The sequence below is a fragment of the Copadichromis virginalis genome, linkage group LG11 (assembly GCF_057382275.1).
Source record: "Copadichromis virginalis isolate Kocher_CV1m ecotype Utaka linkage group LG11, C_Virginalis_male_GT1.1, whole genome shotgun sequence".
In the NCBI taxonomy this organism is placed as follows: domain Eukaryota; kingdom Metazoa; phylum Chordata; class Actinopteri; order Cichliformes; family Cichlidae; genus Copadichromis; species Copadichromis virginalis.
The window spans coordinates 13,211,239-13,230,109 of record NC_140628.1 but is presented as its reverse complement, the minus strand read 5'-3'; the positions used below and the strand labels follow the sequence as shown (position 1 = coordinate 13,230,109).

General features: G+C 39.7%; 1 protein-coding gene across 1 annotated transcript in view; it reads left to right on the top strand.

Annotated features, from left to right (window-relative positions):
- Window positions 1-18,677, top strand: part of dnah5 (dynein, axonemal, heavy chain 5) — a 124,636-nt gene extending 105,959 nt beyond the window's left edge. Inside the window, exons 80-84 of the mRNA XM_085473199.1 lie at window positions 10,808-11,023; window positions 11,735-11,947; window positions 13,470-13,622; window positions 15,669-15,900; window positions 16,877-18,677. Coding sequence (XP_085329325.1) covers window positions 10,808-11,023; window positions 11,735-11,947; window positions 13,470-13,622; window positions 15,669-15,900; window positions 16,877-17,028 — 966 coding nt within the window. The 3' untranslated portion in view covers window positions 17,029-18,677. The remainder of the gene's footprint in view (window positions 1-10,807; window positions 11,024-11,734; window positions 11,948-13,469; window positions 13,623-15,668; window positions 15,901-16,876) is intronic.
- Window positions 18,678-18,871: the final 194 nt, after the last annotated feature.

Here is an 18,871-nt window from a genome sequence, read left to right as displayed (position 1 = left end):
CGCTAGCTTAAAATCACCTGCAAGGGAATTCTACAACTGTGTGTCGAGGCACCCCTATTTATAGATTTTTATGGCCTGGCATGTGACATCATGGTGGCCTGGCATGTGACATCATGGTAGCCTGTCTTTGTTCTGTCATTTAAGCCCCACCCCCCTGGTTACTGTTGCTATTGTAACTATTATATTATGAATGCTGGTAGCTAGCATTCCACACACACACATACACTTTTTGCCAAGGTTCCAGCTGCAGTCACCAAGACATGTAAATGTATTTAGTAACCCTCTGGGGTCCAGAGTATAATTGGCCGTTTTTGACTACTTTTGATTTTACCTCTATATTTCACCTTTAAAAAAATCTTCTTCTTTTTTTTTTTTGGCACAACCTCAAATATCTGAAATTTGAGTTAATTTTTCATTTATACTATATTTGCACAATAGATCTAAATTCAGACAAAAAAAATTCAAAATCCGAGTAGAAAATACTTGTCATTTTTACTGTAAAAGCCACAAACATGTTTAAGGAATTGTTTTCATAACTTGAAATGCGAATAGAAGTTGTACATTTGTAAAAATTATGCACAAGTTTTGCAAACAACTTTATGTTCAGTATAATATATGCAGGTTTTCTTCCTGAATACTATCGTTGTTTATATTTACTGCGGGAAGAAACGGTTTTTATAAGGAAAAACACTAGAAAGCACTCAGTCCCCCTCCCAACTCCCCCAGCCTTTCCTATTGGTGAAAAAATATACCATGTGGACCAATCAAAAAATGATAGGGCAACATAGCATTTAGTTGTTTACGAAGGCGGGCAGGTGTATACATATAGTTTGAGTCTGACGGCTCTTTGTTTGCTTCTCATCTGTAAACTCTGCATACTCTCTCATGTGATTCAGTTTGTTTTGAAAAGTCTCAACAGGATCTTGAGCTTTATTGTGAAAGGTTTACGTGGAAAACAAACAAGCGTACAGCGGAACCACGCGATGGTTTTACCGTCATTGTTGCTAACGAAAACACGTAAAAACAGGCACTTGCCCGCCCATAGTGTGGTTATATTAAATATAAGAGAAAGAGAGAACTTTAAGAAATTAATATAGCCACTAAGGTGACCGTCAAAACGATGAAAAATACTGCTGTAAACAGTTTATTTTACGACATCACGAAACAAACGATAGCGTAATAGGAAACGATAGACATTGTTATATCGTCATTTGATATATATCGTTATATCGAACAGCCCTAACATACACTCTTATATTTGTACATATATTTATTCTTATAATTCTCAGATTTACCCATTCGTATATTTTGCTTGTTCTTATGTTATTGTATTTTGCACACCTCTGTTGCACACACATAAGAATTTCGCTCACATGTGCTGTACCAGTGTACCTGCACATGTTATGTGATGCGGGAAATCTCCAATTTTTTTTAATTTTTAAAATTTTTTTTGAGATTAAATAATATACCATTGTAAAGACGACACAAGAGTTCCAGAGGCTCTTCTGGGAGCCAGAGTCGACCAGAAAACGTTTCCCCGAGCTTGAGTCCTCTATGAAGAGCAGCCTTTCCTTATCGGCAGCGGTCACAGCCGCTACAGAGCGCTGGCAGGCTTGTTTCCCTGGGCCTTAAAACTGCAAAGGCGGCACGGTGCTGTCACGCTGATGGTAAAAAACACAGGCCTTTACCACAGTGCCGCTGTGCCACTTTATTTTTTAACAAAACACTATGCTTTATGTATAAAGAACTGCCTATTCTACTACTTATTGAAGAAAAAGAATCCACAAAAGATTATTTTTACTTTCTTTTATTTGTTCCAGATAAATTATAAATTATTTTTTAAAAAGCAATGAAATGCATCAGATGTCTCCCATGCTTTCTTTTCTGCTGTAATTTTTTTTTTTTTTTGAACATAAATTGGTCTATTGAAAATAAAATGTAGTAAGAAACACTACATTTTTTCAATAGGCCAATTTATGTTTAAGAAAACCCAACAATCAAATGATCCCATCTGAGCAAGCACTGGGCGACGGTGGGAAGGAAAAACTCCTTTGTCTTAAAAAGAAGAAACCTTCGACAGAACCAGGCTCAGATGGTGCGGCTTCTGTCAAGACCGGTTGGGGGTTAGGTAGTTAAAAAACTACTCTAACGGTACAGCACTACAGCTTTTTGGTGGAAATGGGTGGAAGGATGGGTGTTACACCTCGTTTCATTGGAGGTCTTACAGGTGGTCGGGGTGTAGATTCAGCTTTTTTACAAATAGGTGGCAGAGGGACAGGACTAGGTCGTGGAATTATAACTAGTTGGGTGGGAATAGGTTGTCTGTGAAGGTTCTCAGTCATGGGAATAGGTTGCTTTCCACTTCTGGATATAGGTGGAACACACATCCTACGAAAAGGTGGTAGGTTGTCGGTCGAGAAAGTTTCCTTTTTCGTTGGTTGTGTGACTTGAGGAGCGGGTGTCAACTTTGTCTTTTTCGGTCTAATGGGTGGCAGTGGAGTCCGCTGTAACTGTTGTTCGTCAGATGCATCTTCCCTGCCTACGTAAATGTATTTATGTTCCTCAAAAAGGGCAATGTCTTTTTCAACTTGACTCATTGCCTCTTCGAGAAACATTTTGTAATTGTATTTTTTGTGCTGTGAAGGGGAGATAGTAAAAGGGAGGGATTGATATTCAAAGTTTAGCTCATTAAACCTCCTCTTTAGGCCCTGGAGAATGTTTTGTTTCTCCTGTTCGGCCAGTGGTTTAACTGTTTCCTGTTGTTTTGTTAACCAGGCATCATTGTCCTGCTTAGCCTTTTCTTTCTCTGCCTTTCTTCTACGCAGGTAGCCTGGAACGATTCCGTAATCGTTTTTCTGTAAATAAAAGGGGACAAGTCCAGATTTCTCAAGGAGCTGCTTGTCCCTTTTGCGTGTATCCACACAAGCAGGTTGAGCCATGACTTTCTTCATGCCTGTGTGTTCTGTTTTTTTCCTGAATGTGTGTTCAGGTTTTTCGCCTTCTGGCCTCTGTGGGCACATTTCGCGATGAGATGGGGCCTTAACTGTTCTTGGCACCATGGTCCTGTGTTCATTTTTATATTTATTTTCTAATACAATTGCTTCCCTGTATTTAGAAATATACATTTTAGGTTTGGGTGGAGGAAGAGTACTCACTCTACTTTGGGAGAAGGTTATAAGCGCTTTCATCTGAAAACACAATTCAATCGCTAGCTTAAATTCACCTGCAAGGGAATTCTACAACTGTGTGTCGAGGCACCCCTATTTATAGATTTTTATGGCCTGGCATGTGACATCATGGTGGCCTGGCATGTGACATCATGGTAGCCTGTCTTTGTTCTGTCATTTAAGCCCCACCCCCCTGGTTACTGTTGCTATTGTAACTATTATATTATGAATGCTGGTAGCTAGCATTCCACACACACACATACACTTTTTGCCAAGGTTCCAGCTGCAGTCACCAAGACATGTAAATGTATTTAGTAACCCTCTGGGGTCCAGAGTATAATTGGCCGTTTTTGACTACTTTTGATTTTACCTCTATATTTCACCTTTAAAAAAATCTTCTTCTTTTTTTTTTTTGGCACAACCTCAAATATCTGAAATTTGAGTTAATTTTTCATTTATACTATATTTGCACAATAGATCTAAATTCAGACAAAAAAAATTCAAAATCCGAGTAGAAAATACTTGTCATTTTTACTGTAAAAGCCACAAACATGTTTAAGGAATTGTTTTCATAACTTGAAATGCGAATAGAAGTTGTACATTTGTAAAAATTATGCACAAGTTTTGCAAACAACTTTATGTTCAGTATAATATATGCAGGTTTTCTTCCTGAATACTATCGTTGTTTATATTTACTGCGGGAAGAAACGGTTTTTATAAGGAAAAACACTAGAAAGCACTCAGTCCCCCTCCCAACTCCCCCAGCCTTTCCTATTGGTGAAAAAATATACCATGTGGACCAATCAAAAAATGATAGGGCAACATAGCATTTAGTTGTTTACGAAGGCGGGCAGGTGTATACATATAGTTTGAGTCTGACGGCTCTTTGTTTGCTTCTCATCTGTAAACTCTGCATACTCTCTCATGTGATTCAGTTTGTTTTGAAAAGTCTCAACAGGATCTTGAGCTTTATTGTGAAAGGTTTACGTGGAAAACAAACAAGCGTACAGCGGAACCACGCGATGGTTTTACCGTCATTGTTGCTAACGAAAACACGTAAAAACAGGCACTTGCCCGCCCATAGTGTGGTTATATTAAATATAAGAGAAAGAGAGAACTTTAAGAAATTAATATAGCCACTAAGGTGACCGTCAAAACGATGAAAAATACTGCTGTAAACAGTTTATTTTACGACATCACGAAACAAACGATAGCGTAATAGGAAACGATAGACATTGTTATATCGTCATTTGATATATATCGTTATATCGAACAGCCCTAACATACACTCTTATATTTGTACATATATTTATTCTTATAATTCTCAGATTTACCCATTCGTATATTTTGCTTGTTCTTATGTTATTGTATTTTGCACACCTCTGTTGCACACACATAAGAATTTCGCTCACATGTGCTGTACCAGTGTACCTGCACATGTTATGTGATGCGGGAAATCTCCAATTTTTTTTAATTTTTAAAAAATTTTTTGAGATTAAATAATATACCATTGTAAAGACGACACAAGAGTTCCAGAGGCTCTTCTGGGAGCCAGAGTCGACCAGAAAACGTTTCCCCGAGCTTGAGTCCTCTATGAAGAGCAGCCTTTCCTTATCGGCAGCGGTCACAGCCGCTACAGAGCGCTGGCAGGCTTGTTTCCCTGGGCCTTAAAACTGCAAAGGCGGCACGGTGCTGTCACGCTGATGGTAAAAAACACAGGCCTTTACCACAGTGCCGCTGTGCCACTTTATTTTTTAACAAAACACTATGCTTTATGTATAAAGAACTGCCTATTCTACTACTTATTGAAGAAAAAGAATCCACAAAAGATTATTTTTACTTTCTTTTATTTGTTCCAGATAAATTATAAATTATTTTTTAAAAAGCAATGAAATGCATCAGATGTCTCCCATGCTTTCTTTTCTGCTGTAATTTTTTTTTTTTTTGAACATAAATTGGTCTATTGAAAATAAAATGTAGTAAGAAACACTACATTTTTTCAATAGGCCAATTTATGTTTAAGAAAACCCAACAATCAAATGATCCCATCTGAGCAAGCACTGGGCGACGGTGGGAAGGAAAAACTCCTTTGTCTTAAAAAGAAGAAACCTTCGACAGAACCAGGCTCAGATGGTGCGGCTTCTGTCAAGACCGGTTGGGGGTTAGGTAGTTAAAAAACTACTCTAACGGTACAGCACTACAGCTTTTTGGTGGAAATGGGTGGAAGGATGGGTGTTACACCTCGTTTCATTGGAGGTCTTACAGGTGGTCGGGGTGTAGATTCAGCTTTTTTACAAATAGGTGGCAGAGGGACAGGACTAGGTCGTGGAATTATAACTAGTTGGGTGGGAATAGGTTGTCTGTGAAGGTTCTCAGTCATGGGAATAGGTTGCTTTCCACTTCTGGATATAGGTGGAACACACATCCTACGAAAAGGTGGTAGGTTGTCGGTCGAGAAAGTTTCCTTTTTCGTTGGTTGTGTGACTTGAGGAGCGGGTGTCAACTTTGTCTTTTTCGGTCTAATGGGTGGCAGTGGAGTCCGCTGTAACTGTTGTTCGTCAGATGCATCTTCCCTGCCTACGTAAATGTATTTATGTTCCTCAAAAAGGGCAATGTCTTTTTCAACTTGACTCATTGCCTCTTCGAGAAACATTTTGTAATTGTATTTTTTGTGCTGTGAAGGGGAGATAGTAAAAGGGAGGGATTGATATTCAAAGTTTAGCTCATTAAACCTCCTCTTTAGGCCCTGGAGAATGTTTTGTTTCTCCTGTTCGGCCAGTGGTTTAACTGTTTCCTGTTGTTTTGTTAACCAGGCATCATTGTCCTGCTTAGCCTTTTCTTTCTCTGCCTTTCTTCTACGCAGGTAGCCTGGAACGATTCCGTAATCGTTTTTCTGTAAATAAAAGGGGACAAGTCCAGATTTCTCAAGGAGCTGCTTGTCCCTTTTGCGTGTATCCACACAAGCAGGTTGAGCCATGACTTTCTTCATGCCTGTGTGTTCTGTTTTTTTCCTGAATGTGTGTTCAGGTTTTTCGCCTTCTGGCCTCTGTGGGCACATTTCGCGATGAGATGGGGCCTTAACTGTTCTTGGCACCATGGTCCTGTGTTCATTTTTATATTTATTTTCTAATACAATTGCTTCCCTGTATTTAGAAATATACATTTTAGGTTTGGGTGGAGGAAGAGTACTCACTCTACTTTGGGAGAAGGTTATAAGCGCTTTCATCTGAAAACACAATTCAATCGCTAGCTTAAATTCACCTGCAAGGGAATTCTACAACTGTGTGTCGAGGCACCCCTATTTATAGATTTTTATGGCCTGGCATGTGACATCATGGTGGCCTGGCATGTGACATCATGGTAGCCTGTCTTTGTTCTGTCATTTAAGCCCCACCCCCCTGGTTACTGTTGCTATTGTAACTATTATATTATGAATGCTGGTAGCTAGCATTCCACACACACACATACACTTTTTGCCAAGGTTCCAGCTGCAGTCACCAAGACATGTAAATGTATTTAGTAACCCTCTGGGGTCCAGAGTATAATTGGCCGTTTTTGACTACTTTTGATTTTACCTCTATATTTCACCTTTAAAAAAATCTTCTTCTTTTTTTTTTTTGGCACAACCTCAAATATCTGAAATTTGAGTTAATTTTTCATTTATACTATATTTGCACAATAGATCTAAATTCAGACAAAAAAAATTCAAAATCCGAGTAGAAAATACTTGTCATTTTTACTGTAAAAGCCACAAACATGTTTAAGGAATTGTTTTCATAACTTGAAATGCGAATAGAAGTTGTACATTTGTAAAAATTATGCACAAGTTTTGCAAACAACTTTATGTTCAGTATAATATATGCAGGTTTTCTTCCTGAATACTATCGTTGTTTATATTTACTGCGGGAAGAAACGGTTTTTATAAGGAAAAACACTAGAAAGCACTCAGTCCCCCTCCCAACTCCCCCAGCCTTTCCTATTGGTGAAAAAATATACCATGTGGACCAATCAAAAAATGATAGGGCAACATAGCATTTAGTTGTTTACGAAGGCGGGCAGGTGTATACATATAGTTTGAGTCTGACGGCTCTTTGTTTGCTTCTCATCTGTAAACTCTGCATACTCTCTCATGTGATTCAGTTTGTTTTGAAAAGTCTCAACAGGATCTTGAGCTTTATTGTGAAAGGTTTACGTGGAAAACAAACAAGCGTACAGCGGAACCACGCGATGGTTTTACCGTCATTGTTGCTAACGAAAACACGTAAAAACAGGCACTTGCCCGCCCATAGTGTGGTTATATTAAATATAAGAGAAAGAGAGAACTTTAAGAAATTAATATAGCCACTAAGGTGACCGTCAAAACGATGAAAAATACTGCTGTAAACAGTTTATTTTACGACATCACGAAACAAACGATAGCGTAATAGGAAACGATAGACATTGTTATATCGTCATTTGATATATATCGTTATATCGAACAGCCCTAACATACACTCTTATATTTGTACATATATTTATTCTTATAATTCTCAGATTTACCCATTCGTATATTTTGCTTGTTCTTATGTTATTGTATTTTGCACACCTCTGTTGCACACACATAAGAATTTCGCTCACATGTGCTGTACCAGTGTACCTGCACATGTTATGTGATGCGGGAAATCTCCAATTTTTTTTAATTTTTAAAAAATTTTTTGAGATTAAATAATATACCATTGTAAAGACGACACAAGAGTTCCAGAGGCTCTTCTGGGAGCCAGAGTCGACCAGAAAACGTTTCCCCGAGCTTGAGTCCTCTATGAAGAGCAGCCTTTCCTTATCGGCAGCGGTCACAGCCGCTACAGAGCGCTGGCAGGCTTGTTTCCCTGGGCCTTAAAACTGCAAAGGCGGCACGGTGCTGTCACGCTGATGGTAAAAAACACAGGCCTTTACCACAGTGCCGCTGTGCCACTTTATTTTTTAACAAAACACTATGCTTTATGTATAAAGAACTGCCTATTCTACTACTTATTGAAGAAAAAGAATCCACAAAAGATTATTTTTACTTTCTTTTATTTGTTCCAGATAAATTATAAATTATTTTTTAAAAAGCAATGAAATGCATCAGATGTCTCCCATGCTTTCTTTTCTGCTGTAATTTTTTTTTTTTTTGAACATAAATTGGTCTATTGAAAATAAAATGTAGTAAGAAACACTACATTTTTTCAATAGGCCAATTTATGTTTAAGAAAACCCAACAATCAAATGATCCCATCTGAGCAAGCACTGGGCGACGGTGGGAAGGAAAAACTCCTTTGTCTTAAAAAGAAGAAACCTTCGACAGAACCAGGCTCAGATGGTGCGGCTTCTGTCAAGACCGGTTGGGGGTTAGGTAGTTAAAAAACTACTCTAACGGTACAGCACTACAGCTTTTTGGTGGAAATGGGTGGAAGGATGGGTGTTACACCTCGTTTCATTGGAGGTCTTACAGGTGGTCGGGGTGTAGATTCAGCTTTTTTACAAATAGGTGGCAGAGGGACAGGACTAGGTCGTGGAATTATAACTAGTTGGGTGGGAATAGGTTGTCTGTGAAGGTTCTCAGTCATGGGAATAGGTTGCTTTCCACTTCTGGATATAGGTGGAACACACATCCTACGAAAAGGTGGTAGGTTGTCGGTCGAGAAAGTTTCCTTTTTCGTTGGTTGTGTGACTTGAGGAGCGGGTGTCAACTTTGTCTTTTTCGGTCTAATGGGTGGCAGTGGAGTCCGCTGTAACTGTTGTTCGTCAGATGCATCTTCCCTGCCTACGTAAATGTATTTATGTTCCTCAAAAAGGGCAATGTCTTTTTCAACTTGACTCATTGCCTCTTCGAGAAACATTTTGTAATTGTATTTTTTGTGCTGTGAAGGGGAGATAGTAAAAGGGAGGGATTGATATTCAAAGTTTAGCTCATTAAACCTCCTCTTTAGGCCCTGGAGAATGTTTTGTTTCTCCTGTTCGGCCAGTGGTTTAACTGTTTCCTGTTGTTTTGTTAACCAGGCATCATTGTCCTGCTTAGCCTTTTCTTTCTCTGCCTTTCTTCTACGCAGGTAGCCTGGAACGATTCCGTAATCGTTTTTCTGTAAATAAAAGGGGACAAGTCCAGATTTCTCAAGGAGCTGCTTGTCCCTTTTGCGTGTATCCACACAAGCAGGTTGAGCCATGACTTTCTTCATGCCTGTGTGTTCTGTTTTTTTCCTGAATGTGTGTTCAGGTTTTTCGCCTTCTGGCCTCTGTGGGCACATTTCGCGATGAGATGGGGCCTTAACTGTTCTTGGCACCATGGTCCTGTGTTCATTTTTATATTTATTTTCTAATACAATTGCTTCCCTGTATTTAGAAATATACATTTTAGGTTTGGGTGGAGGAAGAGTACTCACTCTACTTTGGGAGAAGGTTATAAGCGCTTTCATCTGAAAACACAATTCAATCGCTAGCTTAAATTCACCTGCAAGGGAATTCTACAACTGTGTGTCGAGGCACCCCTATTTATAGATTTTTATGGCCTGGCATGTGACATCATGGTGGCCTGGCATGTGACATCATGGTAGCCTGTCTTTGTTCTGTCATTTAAGCCCCACCCCCCTGGTTACTGTTGCTATTGTAACTATTATATTATGAATGCTGGTAGCTAGCATTCCACACACACACAAACACACATATCTTTTGCCCAGTTTCCAGCTGCAGTCACCAAGACATGTAAATGTATTTATTAATCAGCACTTTTAATTCATTTACTTTTCCAAATGGTTATTTCCTTATCAAATACATTGTTTCATCCATTTTATCTGTGATGGCATTCGCTGGTAAAATCATCTGTGGTGTCTTTGAGGGAAAAATGATGGGACAGAGCCTTTCCACTCCTGATGATGCACCAGTACAAACGCAGCAGTGCGTGGGGAAGAAGAGCCAGCAGTCAGCTACGAGTTGGAGAGAATAGACAGTCTGTCCTCTCTTTGTGAAGGACTGATAGAAAAATTTCAGCACATACACATTTGTTGACAAAAAGACAAAGAAAGGATTTTAAACTTGTCAAGTTTCTTGTCGTCATTGTCCATGTTCACATGCAGCAACACCGAAAGCAGAGCTAATCATCACCACAGAGTAGTGACTCTTTAATGTGCCCAGTGAATACATTTAGCTGTGTTTGTGGGAAGCTTGTGGGTGATCTTTTCACTGCACTCACTTTATAGTAGCTGGCCAATGGCCTTTTACTAGAACTAGTATGAATCCCCTCTGTGTCACACCCCCCACAGTCATTTTAACGGGTGAAAAGAAGCAGCTGGTAACTCCACGTGTTCCAGTGGAGATGCTTGCTTTTTGTTCCTCCAACTTAGCCAACAACGAGCTTAGCAGTGACACAAACTGCAGTCCAATGAAGTAGAAGTTTGAAAACCAGGGAAAAAAACAAAATTAAACCAAAAAGCAGGTAGTAGTTCAACCGTTCCATATTGTATAGGATAGGTTTCCGCTATTGCAGGAATGAAAAGATGCTCCATGGGACGCTTTCACAGTGCTTACTGTGAAAGTAAAGAGAATGCACCATGGACATTCCCTGTCTGAATAGATTTGTCTCAGTGATGCAACCAACCTCGCTAACCATCACTGTTCCTCTTTCTCAGGGTCTCCCAGCCTACGACACTCCTGAGGTGTTTGGGCTGCACCCAAACGCAGACATAACCTTCCAGAGTAAACTGGCTAAGGACGTACTGGATACCATCCTCAGCATTCAGCCAAAAGACAGCTCATCAGGCGGAGGAGAAACCAGAGAATCTGTAGTGTCCAGGCTGGCTGACGACATGCTGGAAAAACTGCCTCCTGACTACGTACCTTTTGAAGTAAGCCTATGTGTATTTGCTTTGCAGAGCGAAGTGTGCAAAGCAACATGTGCAATGTCACTCCACTCACCTTGTGTGCTGTGTGCTCCTTGTGGCTGGTGCAGACGGAGAGGTGGGGTGTAGTGTTTTTGACAGTAGAGTGTAAAGAAGACCAGAAATAGAAAGGAGTGTGTGTGAATGCAGCTGGATCTTGTTTTATTTTGGTGGCTGTGTCGCCGCTTTTTTTTTTTTTTTTTTGTCGCTAAGAAAAAAATGAGGTGAGAGTGTGACTTTTCTGAGGCGAGGTGCAAAGCTCATCATGGAAAACTGTCACCTCACAACTCACCCCGCGAATGCCGCTTTCACTGCTGCTTGCGTGACTGTCTCTTCACACAGCGCATAAAGGCCTCCAAAATAGGAAAAAATGTTTTTTTTTAAAAGATGTTTTAAAATGAATACAGCCTGCATGTGGAGCAGAAAGGCCCGTCAGAAATACAGAATATCTTCATTCCTATATTTGTTTCATTTTCAGTGAAGCAAACATGAATTCACCAATACTAACAACAGTAGTAGCTACGAACATGAAAAATGCAGCATAAAGCTCCACTTTAAATACAGTTTTTCCAGAGTAGATATTAAACTTTAGTGATCCCAGGTACATTTCCACATAATGAGATGGTGTGTTTTTACACATCTCTGTTGATATAATCTTTTCTGCCTTAATAAAACCAGGTGAGAGAGCATCTTCAGAAGATGGGTCCTTTCCAGCCTATGAACATCTTTCTGCGTCAGGAGGTCGATCGGATGCAGAGGATCATAGTTCTTGTCCGAAACACCTTGACAGACCTGAAGCTGGCTATTGATGGAACCATCATCATGAGTGAGAACCTGCGGGATGCCTTGGACTGCATGTACGATGCACGAATTCCTGCACGCTGGAAGAAGGTCAGTTGAGAGAATCACTGTGAGTTTATGTATGGGCTCAAATTGTGGTCATAAATATTTTGTACTTGTAAATGAGTTGTGTACTTGTAAATCAGGATTTGTATGTGTAAAAATAATTTGTGTGTGTGTAAAAAAGATTTGTATGTGTAAAAAGAATGTAGCATTTTCTGTAAATTCTGTGAATCTCGGGCAGCTCAACTTGCCTGAAGTGTTTCCAGCTGGGCACCGTGTACCTGCAGTCCAGTGTTTTAACCGATGCATGAAACTATACATTTTTAGACATAAGTTGTAACGGCCGCCGTTTTTTTTTTTTTTTTGTGAGTATTTATTACACGGCGTGCTGCGGGGAAAAGCCTGTTCTAACGTTTGAGTCTAAGGTTTATTTTTTAGCACCTGACGGCTCTTTTTTGCTTCTCATCCATAAACACTGCATACTCTTTCACATGATTCAGTTTATTTTGGAAAGTCTCAATAGGATCTTGAGCTTTATTGTGGAAAAAAAAAAAATTTTATATGTGGAAAATAAACAAGCGGACACGCGATGGTTTTACCGTCGTTGTTGCTAACGACAACGCATACAAACAGGTGCTTGTCCATCCGTAGTGTGGTTATATTAAATATAAGAGAAAGAGAGAAATTTAAGAAATGAATATAGCCACTACAGTGACCATCAAAACGATGAAAAAATATTGCTGTAAACAGTTTATTTTGCGACACCACGAAACAAACGATAGCGTAAAATGAAATTATAGACGTTTTTATATCTTCATCCGATATATATCGTTATATTGAACAGTCCTATGAAAGGTGATCATTTTATCTCCGGTGAAAGCTTCTAACAACTATTCAATACAGAGTACTAGATGGCCCAGAGGCACAAATTAATACCTCAGATCAGATTTTAGTGCTATCAGCTTTGTTATTTAGTGTCCTTGAGGTTTAGTTGTAGCACACGGGATAATTGATGCTCTTTCAAGGGACATTGTCATTATCAGACCAAACTCTAACTTGTTTGTCGTTTGGGCCGTGTTCGTGCTCCTTTTTTATTAATGTACTCATTGTTATAATTGTATACACAGCACACAAATCCATCTCAGTGATAAAGGAAATGGAAATAAGAAACTTTGTTCTGATGCCATACTAAAGCAAACAATAAAAAGCTAGGACTTTTTTTAGGGCTTTTTGGTTTTTTTAGAATTATTTAGCTGACAGTCAGGCTGCATTCACAAACACAGCATTGTTAGAATAATTCAGACTGGAATGGGATTCCTGGCTGCAATGCCGACTTCTTTTACCTGCAGTTTTATCCTTTTTCTGAATCATTTGCCTCCAGTCTATTGTGTTCTGTTGTATTTTTTTTTCCATTGTGTCAAGTCTCTTTTTTTCACTTGCCCACACCATGTTTCATAATCCATGTCTTATCTCCCCTTTTCTTCTCAGAGCCACCTGGATGACATGTTTCAGCGTTTTATTGTACTCTTTTGCTCATGTTATTGTTTGTCTGTCTCCTTGTTGTTTTCAGTCATCGTGGGCCTCCAGCACCCTGGGGTTCTGGTTCACGGAGCTGCTTGAGCGGAACCGTCAGTTCCAGGCCTGGATCTTTGAAGGGAGACCCAACTGCTTCTGGATGACAGGTTTCTTCAACCCGCAGGGCTTCCTGACAGCCATGAGACAGGTACGCACGACATCAGGCTACCTACCATTTACCCACAGCAAGGGAAAAGACCAGATGGCACGCAGAGGGAGAAGCAGGCACACAGCCACATTTACACACGCATGCAAACATGCACAGACACAAACACATACACAGGGACCTGCAAGTAGCAGTAGTTATTTTTTTACAATGCATGAAATTCATTTTGCATTCAGACAATATGCTGAATTTGTCTTTAAATCCTATCCCTGTTGTGAATTCTGCAGGCACAAGCATGGTAAATGGCAATTTTTGTATGAAATTGCCGTTCCTAGTCTTCCTCTCTGACCATTTCTATCTATTGGTGCCATTTGTGTGCTCTGATCTGGCCAATACTGGTAGATTGGCAGAAAGTGGGAATAGTTTTATGGGGGAACAACATCTGTATTATACCTGTACTTTACTCCTGCCATCTGTGGTTCCAATTTTGCATCACAAGTACATGACAGCAAATGTATGTTTAAAGTTTTCTGGAAAAGTGAGAGCAGATGGGATCTACAACTTGAAGAGATTTTGAATGTTAAATAATTTATTTAGCAAATCCAGTGATTTATCAGTTTTGAAAGGCTGTAATGTTTAATTCAATTCAATTGTATTTATATAGCTCCAAATCACAACAACAGTCACCTCAAGGTGCTTCACATTGTAAGGTAAAAACCCTACAATAATATAGAAACAAAAAAAACCAAAATCAGACAACCCATCTTTGAGAAAACAATTGGTGACAGTGGGGAGACAAAACTCCCTTTTAACAAGAAGACACCTCCAGCAGAACCAGGCTCAGGGAGGGGAAACAGGACAGGAGCAATACAACAAATATTTAAAGAGCTCATGTATATGAAGATAATTGAGTGCAGGCTCAAGCTTGTATCATTGCTCTTGTAATGATACAAGCCACGATTGGGGCGATCGTGGCTCAAGAGTTGGGTGTTCGCCTTGTAATCGGAAGGTTGCCGGTTCGAGCCCCGGCTTGGACAGTCTCGGTCGTTGTGTCCTTGGGCAAGACACTTCACCTGTTGCCTACTGGTGGTGGTCAGAGGGCCCGGTGGCGCCAGTGTCCGGCAGCCTCGCCTCTGTCAGTGCGCCCCAGGGTGGCTGTGGCTACAATGTAGCTTGCCATCACCAGTGTGTGAATGTGTGTGTGAATGGGTGGATGACTGGATATGTAAAGCGCTTTGGGGTCCTTAGGGACTAGTAAAAGCACTATATAAATACAGGCCATTTACCATTGTAAGGTAAACAATTCCTCCATGCTACTGAACTTTTATCTTGGGGGTTTGAATCTAATAGTTTGCTGAACATATACTTTGATTGGTGGCTTAAATCAGTGTGTTTTTAACTGAATTTGGTGGTAAACAGGAGTCGTATTACATACAGTAACAGTGAAAATGAACTGAAGTGTAGACCTGAGAGTTGCAGTATGCACTGAGTAAAGGATTCTACTTCCAAGTGAATATTTTGAAGAGCCTGGATCTTTCACCCGGATAAAGGAAATATTGAGGATGTAGATTTCTGTATTTTACTAAGAAGAGATTTGTTTGACTACTGATAGATACCAAATATAGCCCTCAGTCCTACCACTGAGCGTCTCAGGAGATGTACTTTTATTATCCCACAGGCATCACAAACTACCTACATTGTTCTCTGATTCTGTGTAATGTGCCTGAAGTTGCTAGCTTGTTTTATCTGAGATGGGTATGTGCCTGCCTTTGTCATTTGTTATCAGTCTCTGTCTCTCCCAAGTTTGCCCACTAAGGATTTCTTCTTTTAAACTTGAAAATGAGAATAAAATGACTGAGGCCATAAAATACTCACATTTCACTTAATTTGTCATACTGGAGTTATTTTTTTTTCCTTTTGCAACATCATCTCACAAAACAACTCTTGTGATGGAGTTCACTTATCTCCCAGTAGTGTATTTTGGTGTTCCTATTGTTACAGACCTTTTATCAAAATTGATTTTCATGTGGGAAAACCATTTCAAAATGTCACTTCTGTCATTTATGTGCCATTCACATGTACTCGCAGGAGATCACTCGGGCGAACAAGGGTTGGGCCCTGGACCGCATGGTGCTGTGCAACGAGGTGACGAAGTGGATGAAGGATGACATCAACCAGCCGCCCACAGAGGGAGTGTACGTCTATGGTCTTTACCTGGAGGGAGCTGGCTGGGACCGCCGCAACTGCAAACTTATTGACTCCAAACCCAAAGTTCTCTTTGAGATGATGCCAGTGATCAGGATGTATGCTGAGAATAATGGTGAGTTATATTATTTAGGAACAGTGTGGAGGGGAAATAAAAAAAACAAATCTTTTGGTGGAGCAGCTTTATATCCTACCTGTCTTCTCAATGTTTGCATCCCACACAGTCACTCCTTGGATGTAACATTTAAATGTCAAGCAGAATAAGTGTTATTTATTTTGTCTGGGAATAGATTACCAGCAGTATGTGGCACAGTGTTTGTTCTGGATAAGGCCAACGTATATTCAGACAGACACAGACCCCCATGGATGCCTGCGAGCAAGGCTTCCTGGGAAATGAACTAATGATCCAATGATACGCATAATGCAGTTTGTTTACACCACGTCCCCTCCCAGCATTTCCCATACGAAGGCAGCCTGCTACGTTTGAGTGTGTCAGTGCAAAGGAGACTGCTAAAGGGATGCTTCAGTAGACAAGTGCTTGGTGTGTGTGCCGTGCACGTGTGTAGGCATGAGGTACAAGAGGTTGGAAAGCTGCTCTACTTAATTTTCACTCATGCAAAGGGATTAGTTCCATCCTTGTCCACATACAGTGTCATTTGTAAAGACACAACAAGCCTGTTTGTTTGCTCTGAGAAAATTATTTTTAGTTTTTTCCCTGCTGATGCATGAGCAAGGAGCACTGCTGTTGCTATTCTACTGGCAGACTAACAGCAAAACAAGCAGCAGACTGGCTAAAGAACTATAAAATGGTGCTGAGGGAGTACTGGGTAATAAGCGTGCTCTCCTAATTCGAGCTGATTCCTAACTACATAAAAACAGATGTTTCTTTTGAGCACAGCTGGGTGTCCCAGTGGCATCTCTGCACTGATGTAAATATTTCATTGAATTGAAATGATTCTAGTTAGAAACACAATTAAGGCACAGTTTGGCAGCTGCTGCTCTCTCTCATTAGTTTTCATGAAAAATGCCATTTTTGATTTTTCTCTTTCCACTTTCTGCAGCAAATGCCGTGTTTCTTTTCTGTGTTGCAGGTGTAAAAGACTCCCGCCTCTATTCCTGTCCAATCTACAAGAAGCCCACCAGGACAGATGTAAACTACATCGCAGCTGTAGACCTGAAAACCTCCCTTCCTCCAGAATACTGGATCCTGCGTGGAGTGGCGCTCCTTTGTGACGTCAAATGACTGTTTCATATTGAACACTGACACATACAGCCATTATTCATTTTCCCTCAGTTATAGGGATGGTTAAGTGTGCAGGATTAAAAAGCTCTCATCAAGGTTAAATCTATTTTTAGCATCATTTCTGTATTAGGGAAATATGCAGCTCCATAGTAAAGGAACAAACAAAGTGACTAACAAATTTTTACAGTCAGTGTCAGGAATTGTGGATAGATACTGGGTGTTTCTGTGCAGTCAGGCCAAGGTCAGACCCAGAATTAGCACGTTCAAAAACATCATGTCAGTGTTTTTTGTTTTTGCTTGAGGTCAACAGAAGCATAGACGTCTGTAGTGTGGCTGCTAAAGGTCCTGTGTAAATGTTCGAATACTCTGGTATGAAGCCCCCTGTCTCTTTGGGTTTCCTCTTTTCATTCAGACTAGTTGGACCAAAATGATCTGTTTTTGAAATAATTTACACCCTAAAGTCCAGACATATCGTAGCCATCTGCATGCTCACCCAGTGTCAAGTCTGTACAGTATTCTAAAGGTAAACCAAAGACCTTTATTCTAGTTATGATGTATGTATTATAGTGACATCGTCAGCTCATTTGATTACTCACACAGTCCAGTTTCATTTGACGAATAATATCAGTTCAGCACGTACTGTACGGCTTTTCATTACAAATCCTGACATGTTAATGAACTGAGCTTGTCATATTCGAAGAATCCTGAGGGTAAATAAAGGCACTGTAGCACTGAAATACATAGAAATTTTAATTAAGTTTTTACAAAAAACAACTTGCATCATCAAAACATCAAAACACTTTTTTGGTAGTATTTTCTTTTCTTACAAAACCACCATATCATATGTGATCTAAAGCTACCCTGTACACAGGTCAGGCATGGATTTCCCAAGAAAGTCTTAAATGTTTGTAGTTTTTTAATTGAACCTGTTTTGTAAATCTTTGTGGCTCACCGGGGCCAGGTGCATATAAAACTGTGTACCCACAAACAAAAGTCTGCAGTCTTTCTGTCAGGGTCGCAATATAAAGTGCATGCTAAGATAAAACATTTTATAGCACAGTTTGTAGAGTCACCAAATGTGTCATGTTATGTGTGTCTGGATGCCATTTTAACCTTTGTCCCGCCTTCCCACATTCAAATTAGCTTTTATTTACAAAAAAGAGAGATGAGCTCATGTGCAGATGCAAACTGGATCCAAAGATGAAATAACAGTTTAACACTTTAACATTGAAGGAATTTACTTTAGTGCAGGACCTTAGAGAAGCTTTAATGTATGCTGTTTATTTTAACTTAAAGGCTGGGTAAACTGTATTTAAATAACAATCCGTCACATGAATTCAGTTTAGGCTTACAGTGCCAAATCACAACAACAAGGTGCTTTCTACTGTAACATACAGACCTTACAGTTAATCTGGATGAATGATGGCAAAATTGTAACCTTCATAATGTGTGTTTGTCACGGTTTTTTGGTCATTTTAACTCACACTGAATCAGACTACATATTTAACTGCTGAAAATAACATTACGAAGTCACCGTTGAGGATTTTTTTCCTAATTAGATCATCCAAGAAAACTTGGAAGAAAAAGACGCATGATTTTACAGAAAGGTTTATCATTCATGTTTTCATTTTAATCTCTTATTTATTCTGCTTGTGGCTCTAAAAAAACCAAAAAACAAAAAAAAAAAAAAAAAACCACCCCCAACTATGTACACCTGTTTTTAAGTGTGCAAAGGGTGTCCATTGTTACGGCACATCCTGTTATAAATTGCATGAAAGCAATGTGTTTGTACACATCTCAAGTCATTTATGCAACTGGCCCCAGATTTTCCATTTTCAGCAAG